Source organism: Halichoerus grypus, chromosome 4, assembly GCF_964656455.1.
Source record: "Halichoerus grypus chromosome 4, mHalGry1.hap1.1, whole genome shotgun sequence".
NCBI lineage: Eukaryota > Metazoa > Chordata > Mammalia > Carnivora > Phocidae > Halichoerus > Halichoerus grypus.
Genome location: NC_135715.1, coordinates 34990821 through 35013877, shown reverse-complemented (window position 1 = coordinate 35013877; position 23057 = coordinate 34990821). Strand labels below are relative to the sequence as shown.

General features: G+C 36.5%; 1 protein-coding gene across 1 annotated transcript in view; it reads right to left on the bottom strand.

Annotated features, from left to right (window-relative positions):
* Window positions 1-18544: 18544 nt before the first annotated feature.
* Window positions 18545-23057, bottom strand: part of DACH1 (dachshund family transcription factor 1) — a 420028-nt gene continuing 415515 nt past the window's right edge. The window contains exon 11 of the mRNA XM_078070269.1: window positions 18545-21327. Within this exon, the coding sequence (XP_077926395.1) occupies window positions 21290-21327 (38 nt within the window). The 3' untranslated portion in view covers window positions 18545-21289. The remainder of the gene's footprint in view (window positions 21328-23057) is intronic.

Genomic DNA, 23057 nt, shown 5'->3' with positions numbered 1-23057 from the left:
TATACTGGAGATGATCTCTGTTTTGTTTTGTTTTGTTTTTTTCTGGTAAAAATAGTACAGTAGAGCTACAGTAAATGACACCCCCCTCCCGTTCTCAGTCCAGTCTCAGTAGAGTCTTCTCTGATCCTAAGAATGACCATGAGACTCAAATAAATCACAGCAGCCCTTCCACTTAGCCAATTTTAGGCATGGACAATTTAACAAATTTAAACCATAAAAGTCAAGAACTATTTTGCCTGGGGCGCCTGGGTGGCTCAGTCTTTAGGTGTCTGCCTTTGGCTCAGGTCATGATCTCAGGATCCTGGGATTGAGCCCTGCATCGGGCTCCCTGCTCAGCGGGAAGCCTGCTTCTCCCTCTCCCACTCCCCCTGCTTGTGTTCCTGCTCTCATTGCCTCTCTGTCAAATAAATAAACAAAATCTTAAAAAAAAAAAAAAAAGAACTATTTCACTTCTTAAGTAACACTAACTATTCTAATAATTACTTTTTAAATAAAAATTATTTCTTGAACAAACAGGTGAGGGATGAGGAGGGTATTATATTTCATACATTCAGAAAAATCAGCCAATGCAAGCATTGTATCATCAAATGTGTTTCTCAATGTAGCTCTTAGGGCAACATCCATAGGTGAAAAAAGAATAGAAAGGATCATATGGGAGATTTCCATGGGCTAGACCTAGAAGTAGCATATATCATCTCAGTCCCCAACCACTGGCTAGAATTTGCTCACGTGCTCTTTTTAGAAACTGTTGACCTGGAAATACTTATCCATAACTGCATTACACAATGGAAGAAGAGAATGCTCCTTGAGTGAAAAAAAAATTGCAATTTTAGCCACAACGTTGGTGAAGAAAACTTCTTTTTTCTACCTAAATGGAACCTAGGTACATGGAAATCTAAACTGCTAGAAGGAATTGCATTTTGCATGGATCTGAAAAAGGAGGAAAACAGAAGAAAGACTTGCTGGAGAGGCAGGAAAAAACTCATAAGCATACTACTGGGGCCCTGAATCAAACTACAAAAGAGGCTAAAATAACCTTAGATTTGAAAAATACTTTCCCTTTTTTGGTCTAACAATGTTTGATCTGGGATTTCTATCAAGAGTTACTTGAGAGTCATGACTATTATAAACCAGTGGTTAAAACCATTGTTCAAATCCTAATGCTGTCTCTGACATTTACTGGCTGTGTGAGCATTACGTAAGTTGTTAATCATTCTGAGCCCCTCTTCCTCATCTTGAGAATGTGAATGCAAAAGCACCTTAGGATTCACTGTGAGGCTTAAATGAGGTTATATGCATAGAATTCTCAGGAGGGTGCTTAACATATAGTTAATGAGTAAGTGTGCCATAAATATTAGCTACATTTATTATTATAATAATTACTATTTCTGTTCATTCTAAAGTACATGACTCAGCTTTTCCTATTTCTTCTATAGTCTGTAGAGGAATACAAAACACACTAGGGTTAGGAATTCAGAAGGCAAAGGAAACTAATAAAGCCAATATTGTATCGCACTCTCTTATTCTTGCCAGTACCATATGCTCACCAACTATCTTTTTACCTCTTTCTGATTCAAGTCTCCTGTATCTATATTAGCTGTGTGCTTATCCCTCACACTCACTACCTTCCACTGACCCATCCTGACCAAGGGGCTCAGCCCCATATTTCTGTACCTCTAAAGAATCTATGGATGCTTCAATAAAATGCACTGTTGCTCTCATTGGGTCTCACAATCATTTTCATCTATAAAATAAAGAGTTATATTAGATGATGGAAAATGTCTTGTAGGACTAATTTAGTCCATAATCTCATAATATTTTAGCAAACATTTATTAATCAATTATTAAAAATCATTCATGAGAGCTGGGATCTATGACATAACAAAGGAAGACAGAATTTTTGCCTTGAGGGACTCACATTCAAAGAAAATAAGTCAAAGAATTAAAAAAGAAAAACATTAAATCCTTTGTAGATGTAATCATGGAGTCGAAGACCTTGTGAGAAAGCCAGGAAGGGCTGTGGCCTTTCTTGGTTAAGTGAATAGGAAGGATCTTCAAGAATTGCTTCCTGAGAAGTTGGAACCTGACCTGATTCATAACTAGGATTACAAGGAGATAACAAGACAAAGATAGAGCACAGAGGGAGGTGGTTCGGCCACACTGGACAGTGTAAGTGATGTCTTAGTGGAAAAAATGATATATTTGGGGAAGAAAATGTCAAGGCACTCAAAGGTTCTGACATAAACAGGACTAGACAAGCAGGGTGGATGTGAGAGACACGCAAGAGAGCAAGATTAAAGTTGGGAGTGCTAAAACTCTTCAGATGGTTAAGCCCGGGAGCCACCTGTGGCAGAAGAGCCAAGAAAATCTGATCATGAAGAAGGATACGAAGGGCCTGAACAACTGGCAGCTAACCTGGTGACAGACCTCAAAATGTAGCTATTTAAACCTCTCTCTCCTGATGTTATACCTCCACATGTAACTACTTAAATTTATCTCTCCTGAGAAATCTTAGCTTCTGACCAAGATGGAAAAATAAGGACTGGATTTGCCCCTCGGCCCAAAAGGACTAGATAACGGACTAAATAGATGGAACAAAGTTCTGAAGACACTGGACATCTGGCACTAAGACTGATCTCTGAGAGACAGAAAACAAATAAGAGGATCCTGAAGGTGGCTAAGGCTTGCTGTATGGAGGGAGACGGCAGCCTGAGGCACAAGGAGGAAAAAGAGCCACCGCCTGCAGGCTTTTGTGATTTAGGAGATGGAGCTCAGAGCGGAGGGACAGCAGGGTGACCTGAGTTCACAGAGCAGAGTACTGGTAAAGGAAGAGCTGTACAGAGAGAGAACTTAGAACACATAGAGAGAAGTTCTTTTGAGTTTTCAGTAGAGTCCCGATCAACACCTATGTGACAGGAACTTATGTAAGGCTGGCAAAGAAAAACCCACAAGAATAAGAGGGAACAATACCTGAGGCTCACTGGTTTGGGAACATGCCTATTACCAACAGGAAGACTCTGAAACCTCTAATTCATGGGCTATTGGACAAGGACTCAAAGAGTCTTGCTTCCCTAGTGGAAAATAATTAACCACAGAGCAAACAGTATTCCAGCCCCACCTAGGGAAACTTAAATCGAGATCTGAAAGAAGCAACTATTTCTAAGTGACTTAACAGCATCTGTGCAGAAAAGATTTAACATACCAGGCCTGACCGCTATCCTTTGAAAGGCCTGCATACAAGGTTGGCATTGGCTGGTATCTGGGAATTTTGGTTTGGGGAGGGTTCCAACCATTAACTGATAAGAGTAACTTGCTGTGTCTAAACTGATGGAACAAACAATATGGTTTATGCCATACATCTTCTGTCTTTCTGGGGCTCTGGAATTTGCATACCTGACAAACTGGGGGTACTTTCCCAGTTGGCATTATTTCATATAAGTTGTCACAGCTCATTGCTGGGGGCTTTAAGTGCATCCTGTGTGATTCCACTCTGGAAGGACCCTTGGAAGCTTGAGCCTGATTTCCCTCAGACTTTGTCCCATGGGCCTTTACTCTTTGCTGATTTTGTTTTTTTTATCCTTTCTCCATAGTAAATCAGTCTTGAGCATGACTTTGTGCTGAGACCATGTGTTTTCCTAGACAATCATTGAAACACGGCCTGGTCTTAAGGACCCCCAACACAGCATCTAAAGAAAAAACTCAAGAATATCTATAAGAATTTAACAAATCCAAAATCTAATAGGGTAAAATTCAAACTAACTGCCATAGAATAATAACCTACCAGGCATGCAATAAAGCAGAAAAGCTTAAGGTATAAAGAGGAGGAAAAAAAATCATTTAAAAATCACCCAGAACTAACAGATGTTAGCATCAGAGGACAATGGAATTAAGACAATTACTCTAAGTGTATTCCATACATTAAAATATAATAAATATATTAAAACATGGGGTATATTTATAAATGACTAAAATGAATATTCTGGAAAATGACACAAATGTCTGAGATAAAATATCACTAGTTAGAATTAAGAGAAGATTAAAAATTGCAGAAGAAAAAACACGAGCAGTAGAACAACTTTAAGCAGTCAAATATATGTACACTGGAGTGCTTGGAAGAAAGAGAAAGGGGGAAAGAAAATCATTACAAGAAATAATGACTCCAAATTTTTCGAACCTAATGAAAACTATACACCATAGATCCAAGAATCTCAGCCAACTTCAAGAAATATGAAGAAAACTACACAAAGGTATATTATCAAATTGCACAAAACATGTAATAAAGGGAAAATCTTAAAAGCATCCAGAAGGAAAAGCACATTACAGAGGAATAAAGATAAGAAATTCTACTGATTTCCTCTCAGAAACAATGTAAATGAGAAGATAATGGAGCAACAAAATCAAAGTAAATTAAAAAAAAAAAACCCTGTCAATCCAGAATTTTATGTTTATGTAAATTTTCCTCAAAAATTGAAAGCAATAAAGGCTTTTGAGACATATAAAAGTTGAAAGAATTTATCACCAGATTCACACTAAAAGAAACGCTAAAGGAAGTTCTTCAGGCACAAGAGAAATGATACCAGATAAAAAACAGTTGTCAAAGGAATGAAGATAATAGGAAATGGTAATGATGTGAGTAAATATAAGACATTTTCTCATTTACCTTACTTTAAAATACAATTGACTGTTGGTGGGACTACAAGCTAGTGCAGATACTCTGGAAAACAGTATGGAGGTTCCTCAGAAAGTTGAAAATAGAACTACCCTATGACCCAGCAATTGCACTACTATGTATCTACCCCAAAGATACAAATGTAGTGATCCAAAGGGGCACCTGCACCCCAATGTTTATGCAGCAATGTCCACAATAGCCAAACTCTGGAAAGAGCCCAGATGTCCATCAACAGATGAATGGATAAAGAAGATATGGTATACACACACACACACACACACACACACACACACACACACACACACAATGGAGTATTACTCAGCCATCAAAAAATGAAATCTTGCCATTTGCAACAACATGGATAGAACTAGAGGGTATTATGTTAAGCAAAATAAGTCAATCAGAGAAAGACAATTATCATATGATCTCACTCATATGTGGAATTTAAGGAACAAAACAGAGGATCATAGGGGAAGGGAAGGAAAAATAAAATAAGATGAAAACAGAGAGGGAGACAAACCACAAGAGACTCTTAATCATAGGAAACAAACTGAGGATTGCTGGGGGGGAGGAGATGAGGTATCGGGTGATGGACATTAAGAAGGGCATGTGATGTAATGAGCCCTGGGTATTATCTAAGACTGATGAATCACTAAACTCTACCTCTGAAACTAATAATACACTATATGTTAATTAATTTAATTTAAATAAAATACAATCGACTGTTCTAACAAAAAGAATAACAGTGCAGTGTTGTGGTTTATAACATAAGTAGTAGTAAAATATATGGCAACAATAGCACAAAGCCCAATAAGTAAGAAATGGAAAAATGCTTTTATAATATTCTGTTATTTTACATAAAATGTTATAATAATAACACTTTAAGTTAGACTTTAATAAGTTAAGGTGTATAGCATAAGCCATAAAGCAACCACTAAAATAACAAAACAAAGAATTATAACAACATATTAGGAAAAGAGATAAAATCCTAAGCATACTGAATGAACAAAAAAAGGCATAAAAATTAACAATAACAAATGGACAAATGGAAAACAAGTAGCAATTTAGATTTAAACCCAATCCCATCAATAATCACACTAAATGTAAATAAACAAAATAATCCAATCAAAAGACAGAATGAGCATACGAGATTTAAAAAAAAGCAAGGCCCAATTACAAGTTGTTTATTAGAAGCCTACTTTAAATACAAAGACACAGATAAGTCAAAGTGAAAGGATAGAAAAAGACATACCATAGTAGGACTAGTCAAAAGGAAGCTGGGCTCTCTATGTGGATATTAGACAAGTAGATTTCAGAGAAAATAATATTAAAAGGGAGAAAGAAAGCATATCATAATGATAAAGATGTTAATTCATCCAGAGGATTTAGCATTCCAAGTGCTTATGCACAGAATAACAGCTTCAAAATGCATGATGCAAAAACTAATATTACTGAAAGGAGAAATAGAAAAATCCAAAATATAGTAAAATTTTTAAGTATTTCTTCTTCAATACTAGGAGAACAATTAGGCCAAAAATCAGCAAGGATAAAAGAGATTTGAACATCATCAATCAACTTGACTTAATTGACATTTATAGAATATTCACTCAACAACAGAGAAACATATTCTTTTCAAGCACACACAGAACATTTGCAACACAGACGGTATTCTAAGCCATAAAATAAGTCTCATAAATTTAAAAACATTCCAGTCTTACAAAATATATTCTCTGGCAACACTACAATTAAATTAGAAATCAATAATAGACCTCTGGAAAAGCCTCAACATATTTGGAAACTAAATGACACAATTATAGATAACGCACTGGTCAAGAAGAAATCAAAAGATAAATTAGAAAGAATTTTGAACTGAATCAAAATGAAAACACAAGATATGCCACTAAAACAGTCTGTAAATTTACAGTCTCAAATCAGTGGCCTCAGCTTTCACCCTAAAAAACCTAGAAAAAGGTGAGCCAAAAAGTGAGCATAAGAAATAAAAATAAATAAATACCAATGTATCCTTATTGACTTCATTACCACATCTTTCCTTCAGTAAATCTTTTAATCTGATTTTAAAAATAACACAAGTCAAACCTAAAACTGCCCCCAAACCAACAATGTATTGAAAAACAAACAATAAAACAACAACCTATAATATGACATCTACTTAAAATCCAACAGTTCCATTATTGGTAATTTATGCTATGGAAATGAATTTAATGGATTAAACTATTATACAAAGAAATTTATTACTATGTTATTTATAAAATAGCAAAACTTGGAAACTATCTGACTATCCGTATGATGGGAGAATGATTAAATGATCTTTGTGTATCAACTCAATGGGATGTGATGTAGCCATTACAAATCATGATTGGGAAGTTTGATAGTTGTAATTCTTATTAATAACCATAATTACAATTAGTTCAACATAGCACTATACAAAAAAATGATTACAAAGCCTTCAAATACCCTAACCTTTCCACCTAACCTCCACAACTTTGCCCACACACACCCTTGGCATAAATGAAACTGCACAAACCCAGCTGAGTGTACATATACACATACTGGTAAGCACTGAAATTGAAAAGCCACATGGTGAGGTTTAGGATTCTCTTCTTAATTTGTAAATTCCTATTGTTGTTTGGATAATAAATAATTTAACTTTAAATGATGAGCAGTACTACACTTTTCCCAGTTCATCAGGGGTTGAAGAGACTTGACTGATCACTGTTGAGCAGTCATCACGACAGTGCAAACACTATGGCAGAAAAATCTGGGAATTGAGGTATTTACCCAGATAATTCCACACCCTGACCACCCTTCTCAACCTTCCAAATAATCACTTTATAAAAATCATATAGATAATTGAAACAGATTTTTCCCCTTTGATAATTGTCTCAACTCTCAACTCATTTTGCTGCTTAAAATCTGTGCCGGTAATGTTTCTAAACTTTAATTGTATATGAATCACCTGGGATCTTGTTAAAGGGCAGACTTTGATTTGGTAGATTTAGGATGGGGCCTGAGAGTCTTCATTTCTCACAGGCTCCCAGGTGACCCCAATGCTTCTGGTCCAAAGACTATAGCTAAGTAACAAGTCACATGGCACTGGAGTAATTTACTTACCTGGTGAATCTAAATCATTCAGATATTTATATACATGTGTAAACAGATGCACAGATATTTTAATTGTTATGTCAGTTTGGGCTGTCAACATCAAGCCAGTTTTGGAAAGCTACTTACTATTTCTAAATTCTTTCTAATGAAGGAAAGAAAGGGTGGCGGGGCGGGGGGGGAGAAAGAAAAAAGAATACAAAAAAAAGGAAGGAAGGATAGAAAGAAGAAGGAAAAAGGGAGAGAGGGAAAGAGAGAAAATGTTGAATTAGTTGATGCTTGGCAGAAGCTTGACTTGAGCAACGATAAAAGCAAAATCTGCTTGTAAATGTTCAAAAATCATCAATAAACTCCAGTCACTCTTGCTGATGGAAAAAAAGTAATTAATGTTCATTTTTCAATTTGGGAAACTCTGAAAAGTCATAGGGAGAAAGTAAATCCTTGTAATACAATCAATAAGACATAACATTTGGATATATATTTTACTTAAGGGTTTTTACATGTATATATTAAAACTGTCTATCATCGTTATTTTTGTAGAATTGCAATCAACATACAATATGTGTATCTTAACCTTTTACTTTTATAAGAGCATATATGTTTCCTGAGGTCCAAGAGTGTGTCTTTGATGTTTTGTATTATTCTAACAGTAAAAATTTACATTGTTCAGCATTTACTGTATTCTAGAAATTACACTAAGAACTTCACATATATCATTAATTCCTTATAGCAAGACTAGGTGAAACTACTAATTGATTAATGTTTGTAGTTATAAATTGTTATTTCAGGAGTTTGAAAATTAAGTTTTAAGTAAGAGGTTTTCATTTCTGGTAACATCAGTCCAATACACTAAACGAAACATAAAAAATTCTGGATTAAATATTTTAAAACATGGAGGTGTCGTTCTGAGGCCAGAATAAGAGAAGACCTCCAGAAACGTAGACAAGAGCAGAAGGACTTATTTATCTTTAAGCCATCTATAAATCCATGGTGACAGAACTGTAGTTCCAATGGTCATGATTATGGGGGGCAGGAAATAAAGTCAGACTGGAGACCTTCAGATGAAGCTAGGACTCAAAATGGCTATACTCTTACTTAAAAAAAGTTGAAGTAGAAAAAAAATCCACCTTACAAAGGCAGATGTCAGAAAAAAATTGCATGAGCTGTGGCTCTGGGTAAAAGAGGAAAAGTCTCATTTGAGACTTCAGGAGAGTGGACGCACCCTGATGGATTTGGAAATGTTTTACAGTGATTACTCAAATCTGTGAACTAAGAGACTACAGGTGAAAATTTAAATTTAATTTAAATTTAATTTAAAGTGTCCCAGGCACCTAGCAGAAGGAAATAAAATTCCTTCAGGGAGTATTACATTCTCAAACCAGATTTTAAAAGATTTCCACAGATAAGGTTCCTATGAACATGAGTTCAAATAAATTTCAATCACCTCAAAAATTCAAAATTTCAAAAATTCAAACTTTTTTTCAAAATTGTTAAGAAACAAGGCTTTAGAAAGTATCAGAAATATAATGAATGCAAAATCAGACCTCAATAATATAAGGTATTGGATTATCAGGAACAATAAAAATATGAGACATAGATATATCACAACACGCAAAGAAATAAAAGCAACAAACACATAAATAGAGACTATCAAGAATGGCTAAGAAAATTTGAAAAGAACGAAATAGAATTTCCAAAACTGAAAATACAATTAACAATTCTATGTGAGTTTTAAATAGCAAACTATATACACCTGAACATATAATTAGTAGTTTGAAAGATAAATCTGAAGAAATTACATGGAAGGAAGCTGAGTTAAAGAAACGGCATACCTGAAGGGCCGTCAAGAAACCTCAGAAGTTTAAGTAGAAAAGTCTAACTTAGAATTAAATTACAATTCCAGAAATTTATAAAAAAAAAAAAAAAAAGACAGGGGCATTCCTTAAGTGATAATGGCTTGGAATTTTCTAAATTCAAGAAAAAGACCTCCTCAACTATTTGGGAGGCACGTTAGCTCCCAAACATAATAAATAAAAATAAGTCCATACCTACACAAACTGTATTCAAGCCACAAAGCATCAAAGACAGATAAAAGTTACCAAAAGCAACCGGAGAGAAAGAAAAGACTTTTTGTTTGCCAAAAAAATAAAATAAATAAATAAATAAAGGCGGTTTAACTACCTTTCCTTAGCAATAATAGATGTCAGAAGTCAGTGAACATGCAAACTGCTAAGAAAAAGTTACTGGGAACCTAGAATTACACACTAAGCAAAACGATTCTCTTTCTTTCCGCAAGAAGAGGGTCAAATAAAGATATTTTAAGGCTAACGCCAAGTACCTGCTGGTTCCCAACCTTGCGAGTTCCCCGGTGAAACCCGACAGTGGTCGCGCCCCCGGAGTGGGCAAGCGGAGACAGCGCAGGCGCGGGCCTCCCCAGATTGGCAGGCGGCGCTTTTAACAAGCAAGTGAACTTACTTAGGAGCAGCAAGAGGAGCAGATCTCTGAAGCGGCCGCCAGAATCTTTCAAGTTTATACGGAGGCCGAGGCTTTCGTCAAGCATACCACCCTGGTGGTTGCAACAACACATTGCTCTCTGGAGGCTGCATCCTGGAAAACCCTCCTAGTGCGATAACGGTGGGCGGAGCGGGCTTTCCAAGGGCTGGGGAGGGGCCAGGAGCCTCCGCGTGCCTGGATCCCGCTCACCGGTTGACTGGAGGTGACCTCTTCCTCGGCCACTCCAGCCCTGGCAACTCCCTTTCACAATCGTACAGCCCCGCCTTCCACGCTGTGCCCTGAGCAGTCCGCCAGGGGCTTTAATTAGCACGGAGGCGGCTCATTTGGCGCCGGCTGCCCGCCTTGGAGGCAGAGGCAACCGGGATAATATGGGATACATGCCAGAGAAAACACAGATTAAGACAAAGATTCCCGAAATAAGTAACATTTTTTTCCCCCACCAAGAACCCTATGATCCAAATCACTGATTTAGTAAGTTTCCTAGGCTGGGGGTCGGAGCACTCAGGGCGTTTCCTTGTGTCTTCGTGCAGTTTAGTAAAGATGATACATTAGACTCATCAGGCGTGAAGACACCGCATTCTGTTTGGATAATAGCACAGGTGACTTCCTGGGAGGCAGTAGTAATGGCCAAGGCTATTGGATTTTGGAGGACAGCTTTTTTTTCATCACAGACATTTCAGTGTTTAGTAAGGAAAGGCTTTGTTGGCTATCATTTATGTTTTGCTGGGTGAATTTAGTGTGCTGTAACTTCCCCCAGACCAGTGGAGGGAACAAAGTTTGTGGCCAAATGATTGCACCAGTGGACAACAGAAGAGCCATCTTGGTCTTGAGGAGAGGGAGGATGGCAGCTCTGGGAATCTGCCTGGTTGGGCACACCAGAAATGCTGGCCAGCAGACGCAGCCCCGTCAGGCGTGGGGAGGTGGGCTGGGGGTGGGATATGCCAAGCCGGGACCCAGTCTTCTCCCCTCCTTCAGGGGTGTGTGTTTCATTTCAGGTATAGTGAATTTCAGCAGGTCTGGCTTGTGGCAAGACAAGAGGATCCCAGTAGAGAATGAGTAGTCCCCCCTCACCCAGGGGTTTGAAGTAACCCACCATCCTGGTGGGACATCCCACTGCAAATTCCAGTAGATAAGTCTTCCCAGGCCTGATGGGACTTGGTGTTCTCAGCAGACAGTACCTTGATCCGTGGTGAGAGCTGGGGCAATGGCTGTTCCCTGTGACTTCCATACCTTTACATGTTGGGTGTCTCAGCAGGGTTCCCCAGTCTGGTATATGGGGCCGCAAGCCCTACTGGTTGATCATTCCAATTGGGAACAAAAGACCCCAATAACTAGACAGCAATAACTGACAAACAAGATGGGTTCCCTCATGTCAAGGGAGAGAAACTAAAATTTTAATCAGCTCAAATGCCCTTGAGGAACAAAACCAGTCAGCATAGCCTGAAGTGACAAATCTGCACAAAACTCAGCAAAATTCACAAAAAGACCCCTGCAACACATCCGGTCATGCTCCCCAGTGGCTGCCACATCTTGAAACTGCTACCGGAAACCGTGAGCTGTATCCTGCTTACCACTCTGGCTCTTAAAGCTTGCAGTTTGGGACTTGAGTCTGACCCAGCTCCATAAAGGACACAGAACTTGCGGGTTTTGCCTATTTAACTCAAGCCTAAACCTTCCCCTTTGGAGGGTACTTTCAGTTTGTAGCCAAAGGCTGTGTCTCCCCAGTTTTCAAACTATAGGGCAATAAAGCTTTTCCTTGCCTCTGACTAAATCCTTTGCATTCCAGGTTGTTTTTTTGTTGACAGAATGGATTAAAGCCTGGGATCGTACCTTAGTCCACCTAGCCAAGATTGTTTTGCTTGTTAGTAATTTAATCTGTTGCTTTAATATTCCATTCTTCCTTTTTACCGACCCTGCTGCTTTCGCGTCATGAGGGAGATAGACCTTCCTTTCAGTGTCATGTTCTTTTGCCCAGTCTTGCACATCAGAACCTTCAAAATGTGACTTCAGTCACTGTCTATTCCACAAAGGTATTCATACATGGTACTCAGTTTCTCTGATCCCATAATGGTGGCAGCCTGGCTTGTGAGGCAACAAGGGAAAGCTTGGGTTAGGCCAGATGTGTCCACACAAACCAAGACATTATTTTGAGCCATCACGTGAAGGGAGGGGGCCAATATAATCAACTTGCCAATTCTTCACCAGTTGGGAACCCTGGTGCATGGCCCTCTCCTCCTTTGAGAGTTGCCTTGGGTGTTTAGAACACACATGGCATGTTATTACTGTGTTAAACAAATCCCTGTATTTCATGGGAGCACTGACATCTTTGGCAATACGCCATCCCCATGAGTGCTCTGGTGACCACTTTCCTATGCACTCAATCTCTTATATCTACTGAGGGGTCAGTTGCTAAGTAGGGCTCATACCCAGGCTAGGCTGTCAGCTTCCTAACTGGCAAGGGGTATCAGCGCTTTATGAGCTAAGATGTGGAAAACAGTGAGGACTGCCTCGGGCTCTTGCAGATGAAGCCAAATGTCTTTCCACAATGTCCTGACCCCACAAAGACTAATCATGATCATCCACTCCTTGGCTTCCCAGTGTCCAAAGCCATAGGGCTAATCTCTTGAGAACAGCTCGACTGACGGTGCAAAGGGTTAATGGCCAGGGTTCATGAGTGGTCACCAGCCCAACTGCTCTGAGATCAGCCAACTGGCTGCTGTGGTATGTTTCTGTTTCCATCCAGATGGTGTCAGTGTTGGGTTGACTAGTGATTGCAATCCTTGTGGATGGGTTGCCCCAACTAGACCCATCTGGACGCAAGTATCAGTGGGAATTTCCCCCACTTCCTCTCCATAGACCACAGGAATAGGGGCAGGAGCATTTGGAGGATCTATGTACTCTACAGAGCCTAGTATCCCCCACATTTCTGTGTGTGTGTGTGTGTGTGTGTGCGCGCACATGTACACATGTTTACACTATTGATGATGTTTCTCAGGAGAACCCCGATTTAAACTGAGAGGTAGGGACAGAGGTTAAGTGGTTGTAGCAATTAAAAGATAGCATGAGGGATCCTTGTTACTAAAGTATTCTGTATCTTGACTGTGGTAATGTTCGTATGAATCTATACTTGTGATAAAGTTGTATGTAACTAAACACACACATGCACACACAAATGAGTGTCTAAATCTAGTGAAATCTGAATGAAGTTGATATCATTGTCTACTTCCTGGTTTTGATACTGTACTATATTTATCCTTAGGGAAAAATTTTCACCTTAGGGAAAACGGGTGAAGGGTACATGGGATGTCTCTTTGTTATTTCTTATAACTGCATTTAGTCTATAATTATCTCAAAAAATTTTTAAGTAATTTTCCAAAAAATCAAGTGAATTATGAAATGGATACCACATTCCAAGTTAAGAGGCAAGGTCATTATGAGAATTTGCAAAGCTCTCTGAAAACTAATTTTGTGACCTCAGCTGTCCGTCCATCTCCAGATTACAAAACAGGTTTAAGATACGGGGTCAAGAATCGATGTAAGAAGGTAGCTTTTGGTGGGGGCTGTGGGTTGTTTCAGGTTCAAAGCTCGCCAGTCACCCATGAGAGGTGACAGGTGTCAGTCTCTCATCTGAAGTCTAGGAAAGAAACCTCAGTGGGACCACTCAGAGGACCTGATATTTGTCTACTAATGGTTATTGGACACAGAAGGCCGGTGCCTATCTCAGCCTTGAATTTCACATGGTAGGAATGTGTGTTTGGCTTATTGCTCTGACAAACGTATAGAGAGAACTTGCTGCTCTCAGGGCACTGTGCCAACATTCCTGGCATTGGTTGGGGAAAAGAATACCTAAGTGTTTACTATGAACCCACGTGTTTCAGATGAAAGAGTAAGCAGAAGAGGGCTGGGCCTACCACTGAATACTCAATAGATAAAAAGACTTCTAAGTAACTTGCCAAAATACATGTGCATTTGACTGCATAAAGGCAACTGCCAGCAAATCCCCAGGAAGGAGGCAGTGTCCCCCCAAACCTTCATATAGTCTGTTGTAAATACTTGGCAAATCTAAATGCTAAATGATCATTCATTTTAGACAATTAAAAACTTTCTACATCCTGCCCCATGCCCCTAACGTTCCTTCCCTAAAAATACCTTGTGCTATTAAATCGTTTGCCTGCATGCTCTGTGATCAGATTCTCCATTCTTGCTCAGTTCTGTTCTAGATTGCAGGAAACTTCATTTCCCAAGAACTCGCCCATCTTCATTTGGGCCCTGGTGTCTAGCGATTGTTGTCTCACAGTGGCTACTGGTGGGAAAAGAAAAATCACACATAAAGAATATACTAAAAAGCACCCAAATCTATTAATGGAAGGAGCTAACAACATTCAACATATATAAATCCAGGCAAATGACAACCAAATGGATTTAAATGAAAGATCCAACTCAACGGGAGCCCCTTTTTTTTTGTAAATTTAGTAAGATAAGTTAGTAAGAAAAGGATTGACTAGTATCATCTCTTTCTCCCAGCTCCCACACTTGGGGTGGAAGCCGACAATACTATTTAAAAAATAAATTTTAATAATCATTAATAAAATAATTTTAGTAATTTTAATAAAAATTTAACAATTTTATTAATTTTAATAAATAAATTTTAATATTTTTATAATTTGTATGCAGCCTAATAATTAATTTCTGTCTTTGTTTTTGAAAATATCAGGTGGAAATACATCATTGGATGTGAATACACTCAGTAAATAGAAAATAGAGCTGCACAGTGCGGGCGAGGTATCTATCAACTCATCTTTCTCTGTTGCCTAATGTAGTGTACCAAATCCGACCCACAATTGGCATTGTTGAAAGAGCGGCCAAAGAACCGGAGACAGGATTGGAAACTACTAGCAAGAGAGCATAACACAACAGATGAATTACCAAAGAGTATTTACTGTTTATCTGGGAGCTAACTTTACTATAGCATTGAATTCCACTTTGATTTCTCTATAGTGTTTTTAAATATATATATATATATATATATTTATATATTGTATATATTTTTTATATATGTATATATATAAAATATTTATTTATTTGAGAGAGAGAGTGTAAGCAGAGGAAGGACTCAAGCCGACTCCCCACTGAGCATGGAGATGGACACAGGGCTGGATCCCATGACCCTGAGATCATGACCAGAGCCAAAATCAAGAGTTGGACCCTTAACCCACTGAGCCACCCAGGCGCCCCTAAATGTATATGGTGATATAACATTTTTAGTGCTTATTCCAGGTATTACATTAAAGATGCAAAACTTACCATAGGCTACTTGTATTGATTGACATTTTATCAGTTCAAGTAAAACAGAAATGTTACATCCTTTCGCACGATTTTACACTTCCTCAGTAATAACATAATTGTCTTAGGTATTTTCTCTCCCTACATTATGAATCACACCAAACTGTGTTATAATTTTTGCTTCCACAAACCTGGAGGCCCTCCAAAGAGAAGGGCTTAGCGCCACTTCTTGAAGGCTGGATCCCAGGCATGAAAACCCAAGCATTCTCCAAATGGTACGGACTGAGGAGAATGTTTGGACTGAGAACATTTAGATGGAGGAAGCCTCAATAATTATTGAAAAAGAATTTGTACCTCCCTGTGCAGCTCTGTGGTTAGATTAATCAGTAATTTTATTTAGAAAAAAAAAATAAGGTGTCTTCTACTATACCTTAATTGGGATTGCAAATTCATATTCAGAATTAAGTTCACAGTGCTAAAACTACTTTTTAAAAATATATATTAAATATTTTACAGATTTTATATATAATTTAATGATTTTGTAGAACTATTGGTTGGCTCTTACAGTGTCTGCACAGCTTATAACACCCTCCACCCATCCCCAACTATGCGCCTGCCCCGACAGAAGTCTTACTAGTCATTTTCTACAATGTGATATTTGTCAGACTCCCAGACAGTGTCCTCAACCTTAGCTATTCATTAGTAATCACCTCAGGAACATAAGCCTTAGCCCCAACCCCCAGAGATTCAAATTTAATTGGACACAGTATTTCTAAAATTCCCTAGATGCATCTAATGTACTGCCAAGGTACCTTACTTGCATGTGCTCTGACTTGAGGCAATCAAAATTCTCAGGTAATCTGACTTAGGACAGGGAGAGAAAATGATTGGCTCACTTCTGTGGGCTGAGTCTTATGCTCCTAAATAATGGAGGAGTCAAGAGGTGAACAAGAGAAACAAATATGTCCACAATGAGAGGAAAAAGAAACAGTCACGGAGACGAGCAGAGGGGTGAAAGTAAAAGAGGGACCCTGGTCTCTGGGGGCTGGCTGCAATCTTGGCTTGAGGTTCCATGTGTACCCCTCTGTCTTTATGACCAATTCCCTTTGCTCTTTAACTACTTGCAAGAATCAGTTTTTGTCACGCCAACCAAAGAAACCCCAATTGATCCAACAATTCAACTCAAAATCTCCAACTCGTTCACCTATAAAGACAAATGATGCTACTACTACAAATGTTACTCATTACCCAATGAACTCTTCTGGCATTTAAGCAGCTCTGTGTTTGAATCAATTGAGGCCATTTTACTGTACATCTATAGATGCTGGGTCATAAGAATTGAATATTACAACTATATTCAAAAGTCCCAATATAGTAGGAATTTGTGGTTGATGATTTTTGTGTGTGTGTGTGATTAAACAGGCTACTTACCTTAAAATAAAGTTGGTGAGCTTTGGTAAGACAAATGATCTGATTGAAATAAATGAAAAATAACATGAAAAGAATACCTGGTATAGTGGTATTACTTAGAGGAAAATGTATCCATCCCTTTTCTCAATCCCTACACAATTGTTTAACTCACAAAACATGTCATGTTATTCTCTAGAAGGTGAACGTACAAAATGGGTCATAGTATCAATTCTTGGGAAGATGTCTAAGTCAGCGCCCTCTTAATACCAGCTCCATGTCCCTTACACATTAGAAGATGCTCAATGAATCTTTTCTTGCTGAAAGTAAAATTTCCTATTCCAACAAAATTATCAGCTCCTCTGGGACAACAGTTAAGTTTTCCACTTGAGTCATTACAACATCTAGCACAGTGCTTTGTGCAGAATAGAGGCTTTATTAATGAATCTGTTTAAATGAATAAATGAGGATCAGTTCAGGTTTTATATACCAGTTGTACATATTAAAGATAAATGTTAGCACCAAGCCTACACAGGAGGAAAAGTGATATTTTTTACAATGCCATTTACAATAACGTTTTAATTCTATGAACATCTCTACTTCCCATATTGTAAAAATGCAATCCATATAACTTTTATTTGTAATTTACTCTCATCTGGTAATAAATAGCTTTTGTTCATATCGTAAATTTGCTAGTCCCAATGAGAACACCTGGGGAAAAAAACTCAAATCATTACCAAATTCCTCTAACATCCGAAGACTCTATGATGTTTTGGTACAAGTCTTACTGACATAAACATATGAAGACAGAAGACAAAAATGTATTTGTAATGGTCACATAAACATTTTAAGTTTTTATTAGGGAAAAATCATATTTTGTTAATTCATGAAATAATTTCTTTTGACAGAAAAAAAATCCATTCTCTTGGGAATGTTTAGAATATTCACAGAGATAGTAACCCAATATTTCTTCAGATGCAGCATTTTGGATTGATTAAAACGTGTATATATTATTAAAAGATATTGGAATATCAAAGTTTCTAAAGGCATTTTTTCCAATGATAGAGAATGAAAGCAAAACACTAAGAGTTACAAATCTACACTCTTATAGATATGGGAATAATATATTTTGTTCCATCAACATGTCTACTTTACATTATTCAGCACAAAGCTTTGTGAAATAAGAATCATGGGAATATAAGAATATAAAGGAAAAGGGTACAAATAACAGCTTCATAAACTGAGAAATGTACATAAATAAATCATGTATATGTGGGCAGTTTGCTTAGCTGGCAAGAAACAAAATATGGAAAATCTGCTTGTTAAACAATAACTACAGAGTGTGCTTTTATGATGTTTTTCAGCACAGTAATTCATATTAGAGATAGAAGCAGTTGCATGTTAAATAAAATCATTGAGCATTGTTCCCCTCGCATTGCAAAGAGCTGACTTATGTTGTTTTTAGATGCCTCCCATTAGAAAGTAAATATTCTTTCAATGCTATGCATTTCACAAAATTTAATAAAGACGAACTGTAAATAAAGTCACAGGGAGATTTCAGACAGTTTTATTAGGAGATTGTTGAAAAGAAAAAAGAAAATTAAATACAATAACAGTAAACGTGGTTCTCACATTGAAACCAGGCTCAAAGAACTAGGCTACCATAGAAAAATTTCCAATTCTTGCATTATGATGTAAAAACAGATTTTTGTACAGATTTTGTACAACAAAATTCGTAATAACCTTTTCTCATTTTTAGAAAACTTTAAATATATAGATAAAAATAGACAATTTTCATAGGTCCTACATGAAGATGAGTATGTTCTGTTCCAAGGGCTTGCATAGAGCGCAAATGTGGTTATAATATAGAACAACTAGACATTAATATTTTTAGGATTACAAAAGCATGGAAACCATAAAATGGGCACAATTTTACTTGTTTAAAAAAAAAAACCCCAAAACAAAAACAAATTTCAAACCAACCTGTATAACTAAAAAAGGAGAAAAAACTTAAGTTACAGACTTAAAATAACATTTCATGAATTGTAATATTTACAACATGTTAGTAAGATTCTCTCTAAACATATAGCTGATAGCTTCTTTCTTTAATCCTTGCTAAAATTCCTTTTATATCAAACCAAACACTAAAGCATTCTCAAAGGTCTTGAAAGTATGCATTTTAAAACTATTTAACCTACTTAACAGGTGACTCTATGCAAGGAGCAGAGCAATGGCTGATTCTACTACTTAGGTAAGTTGTAGGCTTTTTAAAAAATCTTTTAAAAAATGTATGATTCAAAAGCTTGCCACAAGTCCCTCCAATTTTAAGTGTTGTAATCCTTTAAAGACTGCATAAAAGGGAAAAGCAAGAAATACAACAAGGAACAGAATCTCTTGTGCTCAAAGAACAAAAGATGGGTATGGAAGAACGATGCCTCAAAAACCAAGTTTCTACAGAGCATTTACTAACAGTATTTTAAATAAAAATATTGCTCCCTTTCAAGCAAGCTAAAATAGGAACTGTATATATAACTTTTTTATTGTAGTAAAAAACGGATTTAGCTGGTTAATAGCGAACTACACAAAAGAAATACGTTCCAGTATTGCAAGGAAGACCTAAAAACTATAGAAGCTTAGTGCCAGAGTATCTCTAATGTTAATTTCTTCTCTTAACCAAATAATTAATACCAAATCAGAACTATCTTTAAACATTTTTACGCTAGTTTTCTTGGACATTTAGGATTTTGCTATTTATGGTAATAAATAATGTTATGATCATAAAATTTTAAGATGACAGCAAAATCATAAAATGCACAGCGACTGTACTGATTCATAATATCAGTCTTTAAAGGTGTAACTCCAGATTAGTAAAAACAAAGAGAAGGTAACTTCAGTGTGTAATAAGCACTGTTTGCAGCTTTACTTCCAGTTATCTGCACAAAAGTGAAAACACATACTGTAACTTTCAAAAAGACAGTGAAAATAACACATAGGCACCCTTCCCTCTGACCAGGGGGGGAAGCACAACACATTTTAACTTTATCACTCAGCGCTACATGGTATTGGACTGATACATCAAGGGTTTGTTAGGTTTTGTTTCTCAGCAACATTAACATAATATGACATTAACATATAAAAATATTTCTGGTGTTTTGATTTACTGTTCAGCCACAATCCATTCTCAATAGTGCAGTTTGGGGCACTAACTAGGGTTCAATATACAAATAAAAGTGGCTGACACAGAGTTCTGATGTCACCAGATGCTTAAGATCTCATTCATTAATACTGTGACTCCAGACAAATATTTACATGCCTGCATGCGTTAAAACCAGAAAGGTGTCTTTCTGACTAACAGGGTGACAAAACATATTTTCTAAAATTCTCATTTTCCTAAACTCTAGTATACTACTGCATACATAATACCTTCCTTGTATGTTTTATGTTTATATACTGTACATGTGACCAACAGTTTGAATAAGAAGCATCATTATTATTTTAAATTCTATATGCCACTACCAGTTTGGAATGAAAACATGTTACGTTTATTTTTTTTTTTAAGAAAAAAGACCTTGGGTGAAACCTTTTGGCTTATATTCAATGCTTCTTTTCAGATATGCAAAATGTTATTTCACTGGGTTGTTGTCAGCATCCATTTGTTGGTCTTTCGGAAGTATGCGAAAAAAATCTTCATGAGAAAACCCACATTTAGTTTAAAATCGAATGTAATAGAATATTACTCTTTGATTTATTGATTTTTTTGTTTTTTTGTTTTATTTATTTTTTTTTGTTTTTTTGTTGTTTTTTTGTTTGTTTGTTTTTTAAGGAATCCTCTATGCCCCCTACAAGTTCATTTCCAAGTGTTCTTGCTGGTTTCAGGAGGACATAATTCTGTAAGTCTGGGTAACCACTGGGTACAAGAGTCTCTTGATGTGCTCACATACAGAATGTTCAGAGGAGGAAAATGGTTCATTCCATTAAAAAAAACAAAGCGAGGCCTTATTCAGACCTGCCTTTAACTCGGTATACAAGTGTCCAGCAGCAAAGCTGCAGTTTTTAACTGTAAGAAGTTGGATACCTGTACATTTACAAACATTCTCAGGTCTCTGGTATGAACCACAGGTGAAATTCAATGGAGGAAACTTTTTTTTTTTTTGTAGAATACTTAAACTTTTAAAGAACATTAATACACAAAATTGAGGAAGTTCCCTTAAAAGGACTTTATTTTTTCCAAACTTTCCAATGACGAATGTCTGCAAAGTTCTTTACTATAACATGGATTTCTTCAACAGGAAAAATTCAGTACATGACAGTAGTTTTCAAATACAGTCTTCCATCTAAAAATGAACAATAAAAAATAATTAATTTCATGACATTTGGGGGACAAATGTGAATATAAAAACTCAGTAGCCTGATACATAATTTGTGGATTTTCTTCTATCTTCACTTGTTTAGGAAGTAACATCTTTCACATATTCTCAAAGTTAATTTCATAATTACATTGAGTTTATGTGATCAAAAAGAATACAGAATTTCTAGTTCTCATAAATATATATTTGCTATTTTGATATCAGTTCAAGAGCACTCAGAAAACAGGTAAGAGTATGTGTGTGGGTGTTACTGATATGCAAAGTTAGTTGATTTCTGTTGAATGACAATTACTTCCTCCAAGCTTGCAGAACCAGATTTTCTCTGCATGCACTCAGGTGTATCTCCATCAGGAAAGACTGAGCTCCTCATCTTACTCCTTAGCAGTGTTGTTAAATATACCATGTAATGTAACTATTGTGCACATTTGTTGCTATTTATATGAAAGCCACCTAGGTTATTTCATCACTATCAATGAACTATACAGTCTTTCCTCCTTGAAGTGAAATTAACCAAACAATTAAATGTTAAGATGGAAATATATTACTCAACTTTAACCAACTGAGAAACCCATGGTTATGTGAAAAAGAAAAGCAAATCGAACATTGGACACATTCAATAATCCCATTTGAATGAAGCAGAAATAAGAAATGGGAAATTAAAAATCCAGAGGAAAAACAAAACAAAATGTAAGCTCATTTCTCAGATGTAGCACTCTTTAAGCTGCCAACTTTGTGGTGTGGACTAAACTTTGGATATATTTGTATAAAATATACCTAAATTCCAAGTTATAAGATCTACAGTAGAAGGTAATAAGAAAAGGAAAATTTTCCAAACATTTTTAAAAATGAATATTGCCATGTAAATGTTTGCAAAATGACCGATAGTTAACCGATAGTGTTAAAATATAAAGAAACAGAAATAATCTACTGTAAATCCAGGAAATAGAAAAATATAATCTAAATATGTGCAGATCTCACCTTCAACATTAAGTTAATTGAATGCTTTCACATAATCTGTAGTAGACATAGTAATTAGTAAGGAACTTAAAACCAATGTTAAACCATTTTTTACTTCATAGAAATATTGACATGCCCAAATTTTACATTCCTATTATGATTGATTTTAGCCTAACTTGTACAGTTGGAATATTACCTCTAAAATGTCACAGAACTCTGTTTTGTTCATTGATATATCCCAAGAATCTAGTACCTGTTCAATATATATGTGTTAAATTAATGAATGAATCAGAGACAGGTTTTGTGAGATTTACAAAAAGTACATATTGAAATAAATTATTAAATAAAATATATATTTAACTTGTGATATTGTTAATGTCCAAAATCCACCATTTGCCTTCAACAACATGAAAAGAAATGTCCATAAGATTAGTCTCATACTGGCTAATTTCTTCTATAAGGTGTATCAAGTATTGGCTGCCTTTGTAGAATTAATCCAGTTCAGCTTTAATAAGAACATTTACCTGGAAGTCTCTAAACATCCTTAGCTTCCCAGTTCAACAATCATATATCATCATTATTTTTAATATATGAAACATCTAATAATGACAATGACTACCTGTTTCCTATAAGTGGCATACACATTTGGATATATGATATAATCTGAGATTCACCAATGAAAATATATTATTAATCCAACTGAACTCTATTTTTGAACAATGACTTAAAGGCATACAAAA